The sequence below is a fragment of the Chaetodon trifascialis genome, chromosome 6 (genome assembly GCF_039877785.1).
Source record: "Chaetodon trifascialis isolate fChaTrf1 chromosome 6, fChaTrf1.hap1, whole genome shotgun sequence".
Taxonomy (NCBI): domain Eukaryota; kingdom Metazoa; phylum Chordata; class Actinopteri; order Chaetodontiformes; family Chaetodontidae; genus Chaetodon; species Chaetodon trifascialis.
Genome location: NC_092061.1, coordinates 7,329,662 through 7,351,893, shown reverse-complemented (window position 1 = coordinate 7,351,893; position 22,232 = coordinate 7,329,662). Strand labels below are relative to the sequence as shown.

The 22,232-nt window shown below is 46.0% G+C and overlaps 1 protein-coding gene across 1 annotated transcript; it reads left to right on the top strand.

Annotated features, from left to right (window-relative positions):
* Positions 1–1,702: 1,702 nt before the first annotated feature.
* On the top strand, positions 1,703–19,069 carry mn1b (meningioma 1b). The gene is made up of 3 exons (XM_070964633.1): positions 1,703–2,547; positions 2,677–6,273; positions 17,493–19,069. The coding sequence occupies exons 2-3, from the start codon at positions 2,733–2,735 to the stop codon at positions 17,723–17,725; spliced, it is 3,774 nt and encodes a 1,257-aa protein (XP_070820734.1). The 5' UTR covers positions 1,703–2,547; positions 2,677–2,732; the 3' UTR covers positions 17,726–19,069.
* Positions 19,070–22,232: the final 3,163 nt, after the last annotated feature.

Genomic DNA, 22,232 nt, shown 5'->3' with positions numbered 1-22,232 from the left:
GGATAATATGGTGTTCTCCTCTCACCAAAGAAAATATCCATGATGGAGTTGAAATACATTTTGTTCAGCCTTCCCACATGTCGTCTATATTGAAATAATTACAGAATTATTTTACCTCCCCACGCGTGCACACATGCACTTCAGATGTTTTAAAAAGCAGCTTTGTTTAAGTTAACAGAGATCTGAAAATGAAATGAATACTCACCAGAACAACATCCAAAGAATCCCCCAAACTTCACCAGTGACTCAATAAATCCCTTAAAGACAAACAGATGAATGAGCCACAGACAACATTAATGCACATCCTAAATTACATAACAGAGAATAAAACATCTGACACGCTTGTGCAAAACAATTGCAATATTTAAGACAGTGGGTTATTTGTCTTATTAAAACGTAATTAGGGCCACACACATTATTCAGGCTGACTTTCTTGTGTTGGGACTTTTGTCTCACATGAACATGAAGATTTATCTGCAATGATTTCTCGTCTTATCTTCGCTTATTGGCCGACTTCACCTTCCACAGATAACCTCGTCTATTGCAGGCCTCCAGCTAATTAACCTGTGAGATAAATCACAGTAATTCGGCCTTGTATTTTACAGACTATCATACTCAGAGAATGCTATTGATTATCGGAACCGAAGCCCAATATCACCCACATGATTCAGCTCAGGGGGTCTTTTAAGGAGGATTTTTTTGAAGCCTTTGGGACAGATTCACACACACGGCTGAGGCGGGTTTGATTTGTCTCAGGGCTGAGAGGGAGTCACTTTATAATATTAGCCGAATTCATACCTTTATCCCAACACTAATGTCAGCTCAGACGTTTCTGAGAGTTCATCATTTCTCCGCCAGCACTTGCTATAAATCAATCTGAGGCCAGTGTTGCATTATTTCATTGTTCAACACAGATTTTCAGTCAGATTTTGCCTTCACGTGAGATCATATTAACATCCAGCTTGTGACCTGAGTATTAGCGACTGATGCCGACTCATCTGAAATCATTGTGTGTTAGTGTTAGTGTCAGTTAGTGAGCAACTGGCTGCGCGTGTAGTCGCGCAACAACAGCTCGTTACTGGTGCAGCCATCACATTATCACTTATTCCCTTGTATGTTGTTAAAAAACATGTTACAGTGGAGATGATACAGGTCCTCTGAGGCGCTGGTCACTGCGTACATCAATGCATGAAGAGCTCAAACTGCTTTGTTCATAGGTGCAGAGGTCTGAAGCAGCATGCAGAGGAGCAGCGGGCACATTTCCACTTCCAGCACTGTTACTGCGGCGCACAGAGTTGCAGCTGTGTTTCCTCACCTCGACTGTTGTAGACAACAGTTCTGTGATATAATGAACAAAAAAAGATAATTGGATTCCTTTGGGAAACGCATGACTATCTGCAAGACTGCTTCCAGTCCATACCAGCGGATGGCTTTTAATGTGAAAGCGCTGCGCTCGGTGTTCTGGTCAAAACATCACATTTTAAGTGAAAGCCATTTCTAAGATGTGATTTACACACAGGCGTTTACAATCTCATTGACTCCGTGGGCCACCTTAAAAGTATTTGTCCCGCCCCCCGAAGCTGCCTTTGCTCGTTCTGATTGGCGGAGACCTCATGGTTGGAAGCGGCTGTAGAAATGCAAAACTTGTTGCTGGTTCCTCCGGACGCGTTGATCTCACACAGCGCCAAGCGGCAGAGCGGAGTGTGAGTGTATCTGTGAATCGCTCCCCAGCGCGCTCAGACCACACCAGACAACCTCGGCAAACGGAGGGACGCACGCCTCGGGAACGAAACGCATCGAAAGGACTTAAGGCAAGGCGCTTCTCTGCAAGGCGCATGACCGGCAGCGGGTGAAGGATGCTGTCAAGCCGCTCCGTAGTTGTGGAGTGCGGCTAGTGCACGCCGCGCTGCTCCGGGTTCAGGTCGCGCGAACGGACGCTCCGGTTCTCCGGTGCCTGGGTTGGAGATCCGTGCTTGTGGACTTTCCATCACACTGGACTTTTGGCTACATGCCGGCTCAGCAGTTGTCGAGATTTTGAATGACATCGGCGGGCAGTATTTATTCAAAGAGAGGTTTTTTCCCCTCAAAGCCACAGAGGCAGTTTTAACTAGACGGCTCCAATTGGACTTTTTGCTCGTTTCCAGTATGGGACCTTATACAAAAAGTCGCTCTGGGACATTTGACATTGGACTGGAATAATGAATTAGCTGACAGAAATTGCCATATTCCCTGTTCGATCGCTCCAGTTCCAGTGCGCTCTCCTTTTAGTTTGCGAGATGTTTTTGTGTCATGTTCGCCCTGAAGAAATGCGCACGGAAAAACTTTGGATTATTATAGGTCAGTCGTGCTGCAAGTTAAATAGCAGTGTTTTATATTTGTTTGCCTAGTCAAAGACAAAAAGAAGAGCAGTCGAGCGCGCTCATAAATCCGGGAACAGGGACACAGTTTAAGTGCGTATTTGGACACTGTCTGTCCCCTCTCTCCTCCGCGTCCTTGGAGAAGTTGAAAAACAAAAACAATTGATCCACAGCAATGAGAACTTATTTGGTGAGTTTTGCCTTTTAAAGTAGATAAAGCAGTTTGATCAGTACTGTGACACAAACATTTGAATAGTTTTTTGTATATCTTTTTTTTTTTTCTTTTTCTTTTTGCTTCTGGGGACACACGGAAAAACAGACAGTGTGCCGATGTCTGGCGAACTGGCCGTCATGTGGGATTGATTGCAGGGGAGTATGTTTGGGCTGGAGCAGTTTGGTTCTCAGATTAATAGCAGAAACCCTGGCCAGTCAGAGAGAAACATAAACCAACCGAGACTGAACATGGGCTCCCATTATAAAAGCCCAGGTTTTCACGCTGGAGGCCCGCCGGGAGCCGTGGAGCCCGGCATGGGCCCTCTGAGCGAGCCGCAAATGCTCGGGCTCAACATGAACATGAACGGTGAGCAGTACGGGGGCTTTCACCCGCGGGGCCACTCGGACATGCATGCAGGCAGCGGACTTCAGCAGCAGCAGCAGCAGCAGCAGCAGCAAGGACCCATGCATGGATTTTTTAACAACCAGCAACCTCACCAAGGACATCCTCACGGCCATCAACCTCACCCCCACCAACCTCACCCTCATTTCAGTGGGAATTTTGGAGGCCCAGAGCCAGGGTCATCATGCCTGCACGGTGGCAGGCTAATGGGCTACAACAACAATGGCATGGGACCACAGCAGGGCTTTGGAGAAGGATTTGATCCTCTCGCTGAGGGACAGGCAGGGGATGGCTTTCCCCAGCAGCAGCAGCAACAGCAGCGGCCTGGTAACATGCCTGACTTTCAACATCACGGGCCTCCCAGTGGCAGCCATGCTGTCCCTGCCCCCTGTCTACCCCTGGACCAGTCACCTAACAGAGCAGCATCCTTCCATGGTCTCCCTTCTTCCTCATCCTCCTCCTCTGAGTCTCATGGCCTGGAGCCTCGACGGCTGCCCAACCAGGGAGCTGTAGAGGGATTAGAGTATAACTTCCCAAGTGAGCCTCCATCTGGACATTTTGATGTACATGTATTTTCCCCATCAGAGTCAGAATCTCAGTTACCCCATTTTGGGCCAGGAAGGCCAGTTCCCAGTGGTAATTTCCCAGGGAACCCTGGCATGCCACGGACACCAGGTATGCAGGGCATGTCTAAGGGACACCAGCCGCCACCACAGCCCCAGCAGCCTCAGCATGGAGTGTTTTTTGAACGTTTTGGAAATGGCCGGAAGGTGCCCGTGGGAATGGAGCCGGGGGTCAATGCAAGACATCCTCTCATGCAGCAACAACAACAGGCTGGCTTGATAGCCAGACAGAACTCATGCCCCCCTGGCCTCCCCAGACCCCCTCAGGCTGAGCCTGGCTCTACTAACCCTAACATTCTGGACGGAGGGGTCATGATGCCTGGCCAACACAACCAGTTTGAATATCCCATTCACAGACTGGAAAATAGGGGTCTGCACCCCTATGGGGACCCCATGTTTAATATGCAACAGCCAGCTCCTCCTCCCTCCCAACAGCCCCCGAATCAGAGGCTGCAACACTTTGACTCTCCTTATATGAACATGGCAAAAAGGCCTAGATTTGACTTTCCAAATGCACATGGTGGTGAAGGCTGGTGTGGTGGTATGGATAACCACCTCTCTCCCACTGCCTATCCAGGCCTGCCTGGAGAGTTCACCCCACCTGTGAGTGAAGGTTTCCCACCAGGTCCCCTGCAGCATCCAGGGCCTGAACAGCAGTCTCTGCAGCAGCGCCAGAATGCAGCCATGATGATAAAACAGATGGCCTCCCGCAACCAGCAGCAAAGGATGAGGCAGCCCAGTCTGCAGCAGCTGGGTCACCACGGCGATGTACCTCCTGGCCCGATGGCTCACGGAGGCCCGGTTGGGAGCATGCCTCAGCCCAACTTTGACAGGGAGAATGGTGGCAGGATGCCCAACATTGACGGACAAAATCCTCATGTAACTCAGGAGAACTCCTGGTTCCAAGGGTCCCACCCACCAGGGGAGATGATGTCACGGCGTATGGGTGGAGCGGGCAATGAATCAGGGCCCCATGACATGGGGCTACAGCAGAACGGGGCTGGGATGATGTTTAGGCCAGGCATGGGCATGCAGGAGCCTATGAGAATACCAGGAGACGGGCATGTGCAGGCTCTCCATTCCCCGGGAATGCACTCACAATTCAGCGGTAACATGGGCAACCTCTCACAAATGCAGTCTCCAGGAGCAGGAGCAGGGCATCCGAACGCACCAGCAGAGAGGCGGCCAGCTGACTTCCCTGCACCTCCAATGGGAGCACAGCCAACATTTCCCTATGGGGGGGCTAACCGTCAGGGGCCAGCCCACAGTGCTCCCCAGGGGGTGAGCACCTCACCAGGGACCTACCCTCCTCAGCCTGAGTTCCCCTCAGGCCAGCGGTCGTCTGTTAGTAAGCTTGGAGCTCTGTCCCTTGGGAACTTCAGCAAAACCAGTGCTAAAGACAGTGTTTTCGGCCAGAGCTGCCTGGCGGCCCTTTCCACGGCCTGCCAGAACATGATCGCTAGCCTAGGGGCCCCCAATCTGAACGTAACATTCAACAAGAAGAACCAAAATGAGGGCAAGCGAAAACTGAGTCAGACAGAGCAGGACATTAATAGCAGCACATCTAATGGGACTGGCAGTGCTGGTCCTGAATATTTTCAGAGCAGCACTTCCCAGAACAGCCAGATGCCTGGCACCGGGAATAGCAACTCTAAGCCTGCAAGTCAAAGCCAGACGGTGCAGGGGGAAGCCAGTGCCCTCTCCCCAAATTACAACATGGACGCTACCCCGTGCAGTGAGGGGAAGGCAACAACAGGGAGTGGGAGAGGGAGAGGGAGGAGAAAAAGAGACAGTGGACATGTGAGCCCTGGAATTTTTTTTTCCTCTGACAATGGTAACCCTGTTGTAAGTCCAGGCCAGCAGACCCCCTCAGCTGGCGTTGGGGAGAGGGGTGGGGGCACGCCCCATGAGAAACACCTCCAATCACCCTCTTGGGGAAAAGGAGGTGACCTAATGTTGGGGGACCAGGCCGACCTGATGTCTTCTTTGGACAGTGGCATTCAAAGTGTCGCCAAGTCTGACAGTAGCTCACCACGAGTGGACTTTCCTGACGATGTCAGCACCCACTATGGCAACGAGGATGAGGTGTCCTCCAGCTCAGATGCAGGCGGGGCCTCGGCCACAAAGCCTAACCGCAGCCCTATGATCACCGGCTCACCCAAAATGCAGAGGAGTGACCATGGGCTGATAAATGGACAGAAGCCCCTGGGCATGGGCATTAACAATCATACTACCTCGACACCAGACAGCTATGGACTGAATGCTGGTGGGGGCACAGGGGCCAGCGGGGTGAGCCACCCGGGCACCCCTGGGGTGGAGCAGGTACGCACGCCGTCCAGCACCTCTGGCCAGGAAGAAATCCATCCTCTGGAGATTCTGCAGGCCCAGATCCAGCTACAGCGGCAGCAGTTCAGTATCTCTGAGGACCAGCCCCTGGCCATGAAGAATGGCAAAAAGAATGGTGACTGTCCCTCACAGAACGGAGACAATGAGCTGGCAAGCTGCAGCCCGGATGCTGGGAAGGGCTCAATGGGCACTATTGACCTTGACACCCTCATGGCAGAGCAGCACGCCACCTGGTACGTGCCGAGTGACAAGGCCATGATGGACGGGTCAGAGGATGACAAGGCCATGGGACCATGGGAAAAAAATAAGAGCCAAAACAACAGTAAAGAAGGTAAATGAATCACCTTAATTCCTTTGGTTATATTTTACCCACTTTTTCTTCTCTCTTTCTCTCACCCACTGTCTCACTCTCACACATCTAACACTAACTGATCAGTCTTGCTCACAGTATATTTTCTTCCTTAAAATGCTATTTATTTGATCTGAAATGCAGTGTAGCATCACATATATTATGGGTAAAATGCTGTGGTAACGCTGGTAATAGAGGACCTTTTGTCCATATTGTGCGGCCAGAAAGCAGCCGTCTCTGTTTAACTAGAGTCTTTGAATTTTAGAGGTTCAGCCATGGAGATAATAAATTTAATGGTCGCGCCATTCAAGTCTTTACAAAGAAAAAAAAGACGATTTATGCGGTATTTTTCTTGTTAAATTGGGTCTGTATTAAAGAATGTAGAAAGTGATTATCAGAATGGAGCAGTTTTAAATGGCAGCTGACTGCACAAAGTAAACCTTGTACCTTTTCTGCAATGTATTTTTACACGCTTCTTCATTGTAGAGGCACTTCAAAAGAGCAGCTCAAGAAAAGTAAACATTTCCTGTGGTTCTTTATCTCGGTTTTCAGGGTGAACAACTACATTGAGAAGATTAATAGCTTTTTGAGGATATGCGTTTGCGCAGCGGGGTTTCCCTCGCCTGGTTACGTGTTTGTTTTTGTTATTACCATGGGATAATGCAGAGCTGCTCAAAGTGGATTGATTTTAGATTGGCAGGGCAGGATTTCAGGGATTAGATATCATGGTGAAATTAATACAGCCATTTAGTTTTATTTTCCGTGTGAAATCATTAATTTAGAAATCCCTGTGCCAGATAGAATTTAGTTTAAAATTGTCTTTTATTGTTAAAAAAAATTGTTATTTGCCTGTTTGTTTTTGTTACATTATTATTATTATTATTATTATTATTATTATTATTATTATTATTATTATTATTATTATTATTATTATTACTACACAGCCCAGTTAGTGTAGAATATTTTTGGTTGTAGTTTTGTCTCCTCCAATGAAAAGTTTCTCAAGGAAATCAGAAAATCTTCTGGCCTAAAGGCACAGAAGCAGTTTTTCAGCGAGACAGAGATATTACAGTGTGCAGATGTATGTTCATGGTTTCCAGATAATTTTATCTTCATGTTTTTATGGTGGCTCTAAATCAAAATGCAGATAATTATTCCTCATAATTACTTTTACCCTATTCAGCTGTTTCCGGTTCTCCTAATTCTTCTTCCTATCATTTAATAATAATGTTAAATAATAATAATAATAATAATAATAATAATAATAATAATAATAATAATAATAATAATAATAATGAATCTATGAATATTATGGTTACTTAATTCTGATTAGGTTGTTTTATTAATATTATTGTTTGTACTTAAATCGTAAAAGAAATCAAATTGTCTGCATTAATATGCAGTATAATTGAAAATTGGGCTGTAAAAGTTGTACGTATAAGAATATCTTGGTTCTATTTATTTATCAATATATTTATTGTGTACGTTTATTCTCCTTTATTATAATTTTAATTATTATTATTATTATTACGTTGGCCCGTTCAAAAATATTTTCAGTGGACAGTGACGTTGCTACATCAAAAAGAGTAGCCACCGTCTGGGTGAAGCCACGGAGGGCCTGTGGATGTATGGGTGTAGAAAAATGTGGATGGAGAGTATTTGTGGGGAGCGCCGAGCGCGTCTGCAGCGCCTCTTTGTTCTGATCGGTGCGGGTGCAGAGAGGCGCGGGGGCGCGCATCGCGCGGAGTCTGGAGTCCAGGCGCATTGTTTATATGCGGCTGAGCGCAGGCTGTCGGGTGGTAACACTAATGGCATTACTTCGAAGGAGCCCTGCAACTTAGCATTTGGACTGATGCAGCGGGCTAACATCACGGCTCACCACAGTTATAAATCAGCAGCGAAATAACAAGCAGAGAGCAAATTAATTTGAGGCACAATGATCAAAACTATCAGATTTCAGCTCGTTCTGCTATTTGTTTTCCTCATAATTAACGTTTCTCTCCGCTGGTCCTCAGTTGAATTAGTGAACAAATGACAAGTTCATTGAACATTGTGGCTTTCTGTTCCCATTATTTCTTCCCATGAACATTTAAACAAAGGAGGGAACTGAGTTCTACTAATTTATTAAAAAAAGAAAAAGAAAGAAAGAAAGAAAAAGAAAGAAAAAAACAACAGCATCGCCTTTGATATATTGATTAATGAGTTTTCTTCTGAGCTGGAAACCTGTCACTGATCAGAGGTCAGCCACTCTCACCCTGTTGCTTTCACTGTTTTGATTTTCAATGGGCTGATGGCACATTTAACATTATAAATTCAGCAGGTATTTAAAAGCAGAATCCTCCAGTCTCCTCTCCTCTCCTCTCCTCTCCTCTCCTCTCCTCTCCTCTCCTCTCCTCTCCTCTCCTCTCCTCTCCTCTCCTCTCCTCTTTCAGCCCTCCCTGCATGGACACGAGGCATGCAGCTCTGGAGCGATCGATAGCTAGTTAGCACAAATCACAGCTCCTGACAGTTTCTCATTTGAGTGCTTCAGACAGCAAAGATGAAGAAAAGGGTGGAGGTGTATTTGGGAGAGGAGGGGGATTTTGAGATTGAATCTGATGCTCAGGCTACACAGAAGGGAGCAAAATAACATAATAATTTAAGATAAGTCATAGCCCACAGTGTAGATCCATAAGAGCCAACATCCCACAGGCTTTTCACACTGCAAAAAATATCCACCTCAAGCAGTCAGTCCACTCCTCGGTCTGATGATCAAAATTCTGCCAAAATGTCAGTGACACTGGTTTGAAATAAATCAGGCCAGTTCATTAGTCCATTACCACAAAGTAAATGTGACTTGGTCAAGAAAATCGGATGATCACTTTCATCAGGATGAAATAAATGTATATATTTCCACTGACAGTGGAAAGGATTTCTTTTTTCCACATTTTAATCTTCAGCACAAGTTGACATAACTTGGTAGATATTTTTTGCAGTGTAAATATTCTGAAGAGTTATATATTCAAGTCTGAAAAACAGCCTGAGAAATTTCTAAGTTTGCTAGTGTGATATGTTTTTTTTCTATCTGTCCATTTCCAGAAAAACTCCTTTTTTGTCATCATAGCTTCATTTCCATAAATATGCCTTATTTTGCTCTCAGGAGTTTTGTTGAATTATGCATAGATTCCACTCAATTAGCATTCTATCAGGTTATTAAGTTCAATAATGTCAAACAGTAAATAACTGTTTGATTTACGCACAAATACCCTATTTTAAATACCTAATAAAAATGACAATGTAATTGAAAATGCTTTTAAATTTAATCTCTTGCAATTATAAGCAGAACTTTGAGTGATTTCTTATTTATGTTTGTTAAAAAGTTGTGAGTTTGGTTGTCAGTTGTTCAGCTTTACCCAGATTGTGTCTAAATATGGGATCATCAGTTTAGGTTTTAGCCTTGAGAGCTCTGACTTGGTGCTTTTTAGGAAGTTAACTTTAACATCTTGAGAGTTTAAACAGGTGAATTATGATGTTGTGTGTGCTTTGCTGATGCAGAGAGTTTGCTTCACATGAGTTGATTGCAGCGAAAGCAAAGAGCTGGGGGTCAAGGGTCGGTTTGGTTGCATAAGGTGAGCGTTCCCATCGCTCAGCTCCAGCTTCACTATGACTGTGTGAAGCTGTGTGAAACTTCAGAGGCGCTCCGGATCGTTTTGTTGCCAGGTGTGTTTGTATTAGCGCGCTGAGGGAGAGAGAATCAGCAGCCTCACGTCTTGTCACGATTCGAAAAGGACACAGTGCAGCAGTTCCACTTATTCCTTCCCTAACTTCCCCTGAACGTTTCAATGTGCAGACGAGCAGCCAATAAAAGTTCAGCTGCACTTATTTGTAGAGGAGTTGTGCTCTGAGGGCTGATGGCTGTTCACCGAGCTCACCCTCTCTGTGGTCCCTGTAGGCCTGTTTAAAGGGATGGCGCTGCAGTAATGGCCCCCTTTGGACCCCATATTTGGCCTCTTCTCTCTGTGACAGCACAGAACTCAAGTTTTTCACTAAGGCACAGTCATACCTGCCGCTGGAAGCTCGCGGCCTGCAGATTCTTGTGCGCTACACGGCATCTTATGCTCCCATTGAGGCAAGGAGTGGAGGTGTACATAAGCAGCTTTCCTTGTATGGTGTCAGTTAACATTATTTCCCCTTTTTTTTTTGCAAAGAAAAAAAAAAGTATTTTACGCTCTTCCTCTTCCCTTCTCCTCTGTGTATCTTAGCCAGAAGCTGGCCGTTTATTTGAGAACTCGTGCATAGTCTTGATAACAGGCAACCAGCAGGCAGAGGAAGTGATTCAGTTATTTTTATTTTTACTTTTCACTGTTTTTTCCACATGCACTTTTTTTTTTTTTATCAGCGCAGTTAAAACACTTCACAGTTGACCCTGTGGAATAGCTTCACTCTTCACTCTCAGTAATCAGCCCATAAACAGCTCTAATAATGATCAAATCTCTTTCACTCCGACTCTGACAGGTTTGAAAAGAGGGAACTTGCATCTTATCACACCTACTAGAAAGCACTTAAATCCACAGAAAGAGCCGTATTGATATTTCACCACGGAGAACAATCCTGTGAGACTGCCTGCCTTTGACATTTCAGTACGACAACAACCCCACAAATCACACCAGTAATTTCTATTTCCCTTTTCTAAAAAAAGAAGACGGTGATTGGCATGTGCTTGAATGTGGAAAAAAACAGCTCGGGGCAGTCTATGTTCTTTACCTGTCATTACAAGGTGTTTCATATTGACTTCATCAACAACACACATCCAAGCCTCTTGCACACTCCTGTACTGCAGTGATGATAATCATTATGATAATCATAGCAATTAGCCTTGGTAATATTGTTTTTAAAAGTCACAATTCATCCTCAGGCAACCTCTGGAAGTTGACTTGCTTATTGACAGGTCCATCAGGGCTGCAAGAAGCAGCCAGCTCAGGTCTGTAGTGCTGATTTCTGCAGCATAAATACATGTTTGTAATGACAGAGCAGTGTGTTAGAAACATGCATCCTCACAGACAAAATCATCCCTGATGTGGACAAAGACATTAGCGGTTATCGTGTTGTACTTTTGGGCTATTTTTCCTTGTGATTGCATCTGCGTGTGTGCGTGCGTGTGTGTGCGAGCGCGCCCTGGCATGCGAGTATGTGACGAAGGGCAGGTTTGTAGACACTGCAACTTGATAGTGTGGATTTGTCAGCTGTAGACATAAAGTTTGATTTATTTAGACTTGGTGTCAGGCTCACGGCTTCAGCCCCCCCCCCCCCCCCCATCTCAGGTGTCTCGCTTGGTGGAACATGCTCTCTTAATTCTAATGTGTTGAAAATATTTAAGAGTATTTACTTGACTTGTAATTAGCGCAGGACTGAAAAACACCTAGCACGCATGGGAAGTGTGTGATATTTAATGCTGCGTTCGTGAGCGCGTGTGCATCCGTGTTTGTTTATATGCTGCGTGCGTGTGTGTGCGTGCGTGCGTGCACGTATGCGTGTCTACGTTCCTGGGCCTTTGCAAGACACTGAGCGCCTGTGACAGTCAAAGGAAGCCTGTTAAAGAAGCGTGCTTGTGGCTGATGAAGAGAGAAAAAGATGAACAAAGGTGTCAGGTCTTTTGCTTCGCTGGATTTTCAACTCTTCAAAATAGCAGCTCATCCGGTGTTTTGTTTTCCCCGGGGAAGGGTGTTAGAATAAAATAAAACTTGTCTCAGCATGTGGTAAATGTTCTCCTTGGATGCAGCAGGGAATGGAAAGCTGAATTTATCTGGCGAGATGCACAGAATGAGGAGTTTGAAACCTTCGATCGGCTGTATGTGACATGCCTCCAAATGTCCACTGTGTTTTTCAATGAGTGCCAGGCTGAAAGAAGAAAAAAGGCATCAGTCTGATAAGAAGCTCCTGAAAAGTGTCCTGGGTTCATATGTTGCCTGGGATACAGATTTTAAAAGGTGTGTGTGTGTGTTTTCAGCTTCTCAGAGGTGTAGATGTTGTCACGCTGCCAGCAGCGGTTATGTTATTAGCCACACAGGTACTCGTCAGGCGCCTTTAATTTGTATTGAGGAATTGACAAATGAGTTATGACATTGCAGCAGTTTCTCCTGGGAGACAGAAGTAGAGACTGATGGAGTGAAAGAGAAAGTAAGAGAGATAGAGAGATGTGTTTTTTTTTTTTTCCAGGGAACATCTGTACTTTCGTTCATGAGGCGAGTGGCTGGGTAATAGCTACCATTTGCATTTATGGAAGAGAAAATAATTCAATTCAGCGTCAAACATTTTTTTTCCATCACTTTCACGCTCCATGACTATTGTTCATTCTCGTCTGTATGTTGGAGTTTTAAGAGCATGTTTATCTATTTAGAATATGTCCTCCATAATAATGTAACTAGTTAGCACACAACAGCAAAAGGCTGAACAGACCATTTTAAATTTGACCCATTTAATTACACAAATTAAAATCATCTGCGATCTGGAAACGACCACGCTTTGCATTTTTTTTTTTTTGCAATTCCTGCAACAGAATTCATAACATTTCTATTCAAAATGAAAGTCTCAGTCATGCAGCTGCTTCTAGTCTCGAAATTCATCTGTGTTTTCACGTGTGGCTGACCTTTTTCCAAAAAAGGTGAAAACACAGAAAACAAGGCGTGCAGCGCTGTGCTGAAACAAAATAGAGACAGCGAAGTAGATCAATATGTCACTGACTTGGATGACATGCTGGACAGGACCTGGACATGCTTGTGAGTTATGAAGGAGGCACTAAATCACTTCCCATGTTCTGATTTGTGTCTGGTTTCCTAAGCACTTCTTGTGGCCAGAGGGGGAGGTGTGTGTGTGTGAGTGTGTGTGCGGGGGGGTATGCATTTGAGGGGATGGGAATGGGTGTGTTGGTGGAGAGGAGGTAACGAATGCTGGGGGCAACGCCTGCCTGGGCACGTTTTTTTTTTCTTTTTCTCCTTTATTTTGCAGGCTGGAGAACAGAGAGGAAATTCAAACCAAAATAACCCCTGTGCCCTTGCCTGAGAAATGTGCCCCCCGCTCCCTCCAGATATCCTCCCTGCTCTGAGGGAAAGGTCACACTAAGACAGTTGGGTGGACTTTGGGGTGGAGGGGTTGCAGGAAGCCTCACAAGCCCCCTGCCCACCTTTGGGAAGGGGATACTTTTGACAATACTTCTATTAGCCCCTATATACGCACATCATGAAGGCTTTCCTGAACATAACTGCATATGAGGGGTATTATTTGATTTCCTGGGCGTCAGAGATGAGACAACCTCAGAGAAGACTTTTTTTTGTAGATCTCTTTTCTCGCCCTTTTTTTTTTTTCCAGCTCCAACTTTTTCTCTGCGGGTTGTGATGGCTGTTTTGTGCTGACAAAGACAGAATCCTCACACAAGGCCGTAGCGGTAGTTGTTATGCTAAAGGAATCTGACCTGATGTCACACACTGTCATAGGAGCGCAGGCCTTTGGGTGTTTTTGTCAGCGAGCGGAGCATTCTGATTGGGCTGGTTTGTGTTCAGAGAGGATGGGGTCGCGGCCTCGGGAGCACGGGGTTAAAGGTGAAGTGTCGTCATGGAAGTATAGAGCTTGGGATAGAAAGGGCAGAGGCCTGCCGCATGGGATTCTGGGGCCTGGGAAATCAATGTGACGGCTCTGAGGAACTTGCACCAAAAAGGAGCTTTGTAGGCTCAAACCCTCGCACACACACTTTCTGCTCTTCTTCTGTTATTAAAGAAATGCATTTCATTCAGATTCTATTCTGCACCACTTATTTTACAAATACTCACAACATCTGCACCAGCCTCAAAGGTTACCGCCGTTATTTTTAACTGAGCTGGTGCTTTTTGCGATTAATTGAAAAAATAATTGTTCCCCCTAACAGTTCGTACCAAATTGCTAGAAAATACAGTCTCCAAGCAGCCATTGTTGACTTCCCTGCATTGCTTCGAGTGAGCTGAGTGTGTGTGGTATGACATGTAAACCCGTGTCAGGCCGTCAGCTCTCAGACACATTGGTGTCATCCAGACAACCAGAGCTGTGCGCTGTGCTCCCAGCCTTCATGGCATTCGAAGCTCTACTCATCTCTGTAAATCGTCTCTGGCTGTGTCTGTGAGACGGCTCCAAACCCCCGCTGCTATGTGTGCGTGCGTGTGTGTATGTGTGAGAGCATCATCACCAGGCACTAAATAACAAAGTACAGCACTTGGGGCGGGAGATATAGCGATATAAGTGCATCACATTAAATTCCGTATTTACTTAACACATCGCTGTGGTAATCTTTTCTGGCTGTAATGTGGTTAAGGATATTTGGGTGTATTTGTGGCTCAGCGCAGCTGCTTGTGCTGTTACTGTTCCCTTTTTATTAGGTATTTTCCCCCTCGCTTGTTGATGCTAAGCACTTGTTCCCCTCAGATGAATAGGCTATTATTGAGATATTACCGTGGATATGAATTCTACATTAGTCAATGAACAGCCATAACAAGATGGATCTTATTATATAAATATATCTAAAGATTTCCCCGCTCGTAAATGTCATGGTGATTTGGGATTTAGACTTGTGTGATGTAGAATTTCACACCGCCTTTTCCACTTTTGAACGAACACGCCGCCATGGATAATGCTTACATTTAAGGGTAGTGTCTTGATTTTTCCATAAAAATTACATCCCTTGAATCCCCTCTGGCTACCCTGTAATGCTGGGTGATAATTTAATCCGGCGGTGGTCAAGGGTTTGGCTTATTTTACAAGTAGTGGATTTTGCACACACTGTTAATTGAAAAGTGAATTGTAAGAAATAGCGATCAGCCCATTCAGAGGGGCCTGCAGGTCTTTAACATGAAGGGATGATAAAGAAAATTACCTGGAAAAAAACCCAAACATATTTTTTTCTTTTGACGACTATTCTTAAATTGTGTTTATAGATGAATAAGAATAAATCCTTTTTTACATGAGCTCATACCTGAGCATGAATCCTGGGATTAAGTGACGAATGTGTGTGTTATCATGTTTGTAATTTGAGCTGTGTGTATTTTTTCTCTGTGTCCTTGCATTGAAGCTGAGTGATGCGCCTCGCTGGGCTTGTGTGTGCGTTGCTGAATGCACGTCCATATGCATGCAGCCGTGTGCGTGTGTGTGGAGCAGCAGCTGAGGGCTGGTGTGGGCATGGCGGCGGCGGCGGCAGCGGTTGGCGTGTTGTGTGTTTTTGGCTGTGCGTGTTGTCAGTTTGCTGTGTGTCAGCAGTGAGCCAGGGGAACGCTTGGCTGCCTATTCAGGCCGGTGCGGACCCTGCTGTGCCCAGCTAGCATGAGCTGCTGGCGGGTGCTGGAGGGCACAGCGCTCGGGAAGAGGGAGTGTGAGTGGGTGGAGGGGTGAGGTGGGGTGGAGAGAGGGGGGCTGATCCTGGCAGGGGGTGGGGATCTGCCATGCTGAGGTGTATGACTGGACCCTCTGGCAAATGTTAGATCTTGTCACCGCCACCACCAACACTGCTCTAAATCCTCGTTTCTCTCTTACCCCCCGCACCCTCAGCCCCTACTTACACCACGTCTCTAGTCCTTGGGAGGGAGATGGAGAAATTCATAGAGACCGGCAGTCACAGAGACAACGAAACAGGGAACAACGGGAGGCTTGGCTGCCTGACCTTTTACCAAATCCCCCCACTTTTCCATTCCAGTGGTCGCAGCCCAGACAGGCTGGGGGGCAAGCCTGCCTCACTGCCTGCCTCACTGCCTGCCTGCCTCTCTTGGTTGTCCTCGCTGCCTGGTCTGGCGTCCCCTTCCCTGGCTGTGTTTTGTTAACACTGTGTCACCGCCGCCTCGGGGTTTGTGAAAGCAGAGAGGGCCGGGGATGAAAACAGTAAGCAAAACAAGATAAAAAGTGTTTGAGTAGCAGAGAAAGATGAGCTAAAAAGGGGAAACAGGGTTGTGGGTGATATGGAGGTCTTCGCCGCACTCCTCTTTTCTCTCAGGTGAGCAGCAGACTGACTGGAGTGTTGTGATCTGCAGCCTCTGTGCCGTCGACTGTGTCGTCTATCACAGCCTCTCCCTTCTCTGACACATGTAACTCAGCTTGTCAGAGCTGTTTTCTGCCTGTCTCTACACTCAGACGCCTAGTCGTCCCTGCGCCTTAAAGCTCTGTGCCTTTGTGCAGCACACTGATCCGTTCACCATCCGCGTGGAGCGAGGCAGCGGTGTGTTTTGTGTGGCGAGGAGATGGGAGAGTCATCGGACTGATTTTAGGGAAGGCTTCATAACATCTTCACACACCCTTTCTCTGTGCTTTGGGCTTCCTTGGAGGCAAAACCCAAAGCACACGATGCAACACTAGTGTCAGAACACGCAGCCCCACCATTACCTCTCTCCTAGTCGCTGCGTTTCTCTTTCCCCTGTTGTATTTTGCGTCGGCTTCAAAACTTTTCTTCATTTCTGCCCTCTTCTCCCTCAGCATGCTGCAGTCTGTATCTCAGCAGATGAAGTGTGACGCTGCGCTTTTATGTATAGTTTAGCCAAGCACTTCCTGTCCTCGTCAATCTTCCCCTTGACTAATTTTTTCGTTACACGGTGCAAAGTGATTTTTCTCCATATGTGAGGCATGCATCTGAGGCGTGAGCATTAACTCTGTGGCACAGCTGATTTCTTTTTTTTTTTATATATATATGACTTGTAATCAACCTGCATATGGATTTTCCGGAAGCTTGGTGCAACCATTTAATATGAGGCTCCACACCTTGGTGACACAGGGTCGATACTATGGCACGGTCATTATACCAGTAAATTGGGTCAAACAGGGTTAAAGGCCAGCATTCTCTCTGCCCTTTGACCTTCTGACCAGAGGTCATGCAGGAGCGCTCCAGATCTGCACGGCTGACTGGGAGCAAATGAATGCATGGATGTTTGTGTGTGTGTATTTTTGCGTGTGTGCATCAGACATGAGGAGGAGGAGGAGGAGTGTGAGCAGAGGAAGCTTTGCTTACAGCCTCCTTTTCGGGTCATATTGATGGGGGGGTGGAATAGTGTTGAATTAATTTCACAGTGCAGATTTAGAGTGGGATGTGAAAATGACACTGGTTTAATTAAAAGTGTGTATTTTAAATGGTTCATCTGTATCAGAGAACGCCAATTGCTCCAAGTTGTTTTTCATGTTTGCACAGTCGTAATTAACCTTCTCCTCTCTGTGCCTGTCTGCAGAATCAGAGCTGTCCCAGAGTAAGGCTGGAGCCGGGGCCCCAGGAGCCGGAGGAGGAGGGGGAGGAGGAGGGGGAGGCGGGAGCAGCGGAGGGAACCACCTGCAGTGCCTGTCCGTCCACTGCACAGACGAGCTGGGGGACAGCAAAGGCCGAGGGGGGCCCGTCTCGTCCTGGCGCTCTCTCCATTCTGATATCTCCAACCGATTTGGGACGTTCGTGGCGGCACTGACTTGAGCGAAAAGCAGGCGCAGCGGGACGAAGGGAAGAAGATCGCAAGTTAAGACGATTTGTCAGAGACAAATAATGATGATGAGGATGATGATGATAAAGTGTCGACGAGGCAACAGCGAGCAGCTCCTGCCTGTTCAGGGACAGAAAGACATTTACACTCATAAATGCAAACACGACCACACTCACTCTCTCTCACACACATGTACATACACACACACACACACACACACGCACACACACACACACACACACACACACACAAATACCACGTTTTTTCTGATACACGCAGCCACACTTTAGGACACCCCCTCACACACTGCTGGACAATACAGCGCGGGCTCTACTCAACGACGCCCATATCTGGAAAACCTCAAGTCAATATTTTTTTTTTTGTTTTATTTTCTTTGTTGAAGAAAAATAAAGAAATGTCAAAGGAGGAGAATACAAAACAAGAAGAAGCAGAAGAAGAGAAATTCTGTTGTCATTGGCTTTGATTGTATACCAGTGTTGAGTCTCGTGACGTGAACGTGATCTCATGGCTTTTGCTCATTACAGCCGGCCTGCTCTCACCTCAGTTACGCTTACAGCTCTAATGTGTACTTTATCCCTCCAATGAAGGCAACTTTACTGTTTGCAGCCTGAAATTTACCCTAAATTCACAGTCTGATTTTTTTCCCACCACGCTCGAATGAAGCCGACTGTTTCATCAGAAGTGGCCTGAACGCTGAGAAGCAGAACTAGAGGAAGATTGGAAAAGGGGTGATTCTGCATGAATGTAACTCAACAACTTTGTCCCTCTTCGTCAAAGCAAAGTTTAACCTTTATCATTCTCTGCTTTAGCATTTAAGATTTGTTGTACTTCTCTGTTCTTTATACTGGTGAGAATATCTTTCCCTCCTCTTCTTCTTCTCTTTGTCTTCTTCTCTTCTCTTCCTTTTCTCCTTCTCTTCCTCTTCTCCTCCTCCTCTTCTTCTTCTCTCCTCTGCTATCCACCTTATGAGCTCAGCCACTCGTATACAAATCAGCCAATGGGAACTGAAAACAGAGGTCAAGGGATTGTTTAATAAGGGAATTGAGAAAAAAAAGACTATTGGTATTGCACATGTATAATAAGAGAAAATTTGCTGTGTGTTAGGCAATCTTGTAATCTTTAAATAAAGCTTCTGTTGAATTTGAATTTCTGAAACAATAGATGGAGGACTGTGACGGCAATTTACGAACTGATTTTTGTTTTTTTGTTTTCTTTTTTTAATAATATGTAAAGTGCAGTCGTCTGTTTTCCTGCATATTGTATATATCTGTATATGTTTTATTGAGTAACTAAATAACAATAAATATGACGTTAAAGGTGGAATTTGTGTTTCCTTTGGCAATTAAAACTCCCCAAAGAATTAATAGGCATAGCATTAAATATAAAATAAGTGTAGAATTTGGAAATGCATGCACACACAGCTTCTAAACAAGGAATATTATACACTGTCGAACAGTGTGTGTGTAACCTGAGGATCATCGGTGAATTGCAGAGGTGTCTACAGTATATTCCAAGTGACAGATATGACAGGGAAGTTGTGGACTGATGCACAATACCTGACAAGCACGCAGGAACCTACGCCATATTAAAGCCAGAAACAGCAACATCAAGAATACTAAAATGTCGCTTCCTGGTGGATTAGGAAGCCAAGACGATTAATTCCATGTACACCTGCTCACAACCCGTGTCGCATTTTATCCACCCATCATTCCTGACATCTTGCTCCAATCCTTCGTATGGCTAATAAATCAGCAATGACAAATAAACAGAGTACCTCCAGAATAAGTGTTGGAATATTAATCCAAGAACGCTGCATGTAACCAAAAGTACAGATTGTTGTCTTTGCAAACATTCTGCAGCAGTTTATTTTTTCCAATATTAAGACTTTTCCTGTTTTCCTCATCATCTCATCAGCTGTTTTTGGCGATCCTACACCATCTTAGTCCCCCTTCCTCCCTCTGCAGGCACACACACACACACACCCTCCCTCTTCCCGCTCCCCAGGCCCTCTTTGGCTCACCTGCTCTTTATTGGCCATCTGCATGGATGCTTAATGCTAATCAATAACTCCCCTGTGTGCCAGCTCTGAGGTGGAGACGTCAATGCTACCTAACAGGGCCAGTGATCAACCCGCACCGCTGTTGTCTAGGCTACACACACACACACACACACACACACACACACACACACACACACACACACACACACACACACACACAAACTGGAGCTCCCTGCAGGACCCTGTCTGTGTTATTCAGGTGTGTTTGTGCTCGCTGCTGTACCCGCCGCCCGCTGTGTAGGATTGCAGAGCCTGTTGTGAATGTGATGCACAGAGAGCTGCAGCGTTAGCAAACAGCAGAGACTGGTTATGTGAGAGACTGTCATGTCACCTGGGAGGGCCTGTTAAGGGAGGGAGAATGGGGGAGAAAGTGGGAGACGGCTGGGGAATAAATGCTGATTACACTGCTCACTGTGAAACTGAAGCTGGAGAGTCTCTGTTAGGTTTAGTCACTGAATCGGGAAAATATTGTATGAATCCTCAAGGCATTTTCTGCATTTGTGTGTATACAGTTTCTTTGTATGGCATTTTATTTACTAAATATTTTAAGCACTTAATCCCAGTAAACATGTAATTCAATTGGTCACAATTGCGCACAGTAATTCGATTTGCCACCTTTCTATTGTTCACAGGGACATATTGTACAAGTTCACATTCATTGATCACACTGGTTTGACTCGTGTTTGGCAACTGCTCCGACACGACTGAGCATATGTTTAACGGATCAAAAGGGACGTCGTGTTCGTGGATGGGTCGGGTGACCGCGTGCGGATCAAAACGGGTTCAAGTGCTTCTCTATTGTTGACTACACGTCGAGGTGAGCTTTGTGCTTTGTATTTGGTCCCACCGAGCTTCTAGATTTCCTTCAAGAGTCACCAGTCTGCATGACACGCTACCTGCCTGTCTGGTTTGGCTGACCTGTTTTATGGCAGGACAAGGGCTTGTGCTCACAGGTTTCTGTCAGTTGAATTCCAGGTTGTTGTTATGTACCTGAAGCTCTGGTGACTAGTTTTGGCTTCCTGGAGGTTAAACAGCAGAATGAATTGCAGTCTAAAATGACGTGCATTATCCACCTCAGTAAGAAATGCTGGAAGGGATCGGAGTGCAACGATGATTTTAGATCCAAACCAGCAGAAGTGGAAAAATAAGAATTACCCTGTTTTCCCGAACATGCCTGCTGCTTAGCCACAGCCAGCGTGGCGCTGTGTGGGACACAGTGACAAAGAGGCCTCGGGATGTTGGCTCCGGTCAAGATGTATGGTGCTGGACCTCTTCCTTCAATGGGCTCCTCTGCGTGGCAGCCATATTGGGAGGGAGAGTACTGTGTGGTCGCCTGAGAACTTATGTGTTTCCCAGCCAACGCGCATCTAAAGAATAACAATTTCACTAGCCATGAAGACCATCCATGGAGCCATGGGGGCCGTGGCCAGGAAGCTCGGCCAAACACTCTCCTCTCATGCAGCTTTCTATGTACTCCTATAAATACATCTCCTATTTGTATAGAGGCGATATGCATCTTTGGGAAAATACCACAATGTTGACATAAGAGCACCCTCTACACCCCCTCCTCCTCCTTTGCTGCCCCCTCCCCTCTCTCCAAACTCTTTCTACCCCTTGCTGAACCTTTCACTGCCTGAGAGGGAGAAAGAGAAAGGGAGAGAGAGGAGGAAAGAGGAATGAAGGGAGACTGGGAGTAAAAGAAGTGTCTCTTAGAGGCCTCCACGGTCTTTAAGCCACTATGGTATCCACCAGAGCCCTCACATACACTCGGCCTCTAAAGGGCTTTTGTCCTGTAAAGAGGGGGTTTGGCTAAATTGGGGGTGCTTGTGGATTGGCGGGTGGGATTGGGCTTGGTGTAGTATATTTGGCTCCCACGTCTCCATCACTGGAATGGTGAACTTTTTTTAAGCTGGGGAATTGAGAGGTGGGGTGTGGAGGGGCAAAGGGGGCTCTCGTTTTTTGGGGGGGAGAGAGGTTTGGAAATCTTCCAAACAGTGCCTTTTTGCTTTCAAAGAAAGCTCCACTTGTGTAAATGTGCTCTTTGTCCCTTGGCCTATTGTTTGAATAGCATTGTGGACTTTTTGTGGGAAGCTCACGGGGGCCTGGGGGGCCTAGGAGGCCAAAGAGGGACCAAGGGGGGCTCTGCCTGAATGACTTGGAGCCAGGACGGTAGAGCGGCGAAGGTACAATTAAGAAATGTTCATACATGCATATACATACATAGACATGCATCGACACAAAAAACACATGTAAAGAGATCTGAATATCAATTCAACCTGATTGCCTGCACAAATATTAAAGTATAAATCTAAGGTTAGTGAAGTAAACAGTGACCACAGCAGAACTGTGGACTTTCTGAGGAGTACCACATTGTAGTACACTCTTTGCTGATAGAAACAATATGAAAACAGTCGGCCTCC

Excerpts from the sequence above, each read along its gene's own strand:
- mn1b (XM_070964633.1), top strand. The coding sequence starts at position 2,733 with ATGTTTGGGCTGGAGCAGTTTGGTTCTCAGATTAATAGCAGAAACCCT. Across the intron at positions 6,274-17,492 it reads CCAAAACAACAGTAAAGAAG|AATCAGAGCTGTCCCAGAGT; the intron begins GTAAATGAATCA and ends GCCTGTCTGCAG.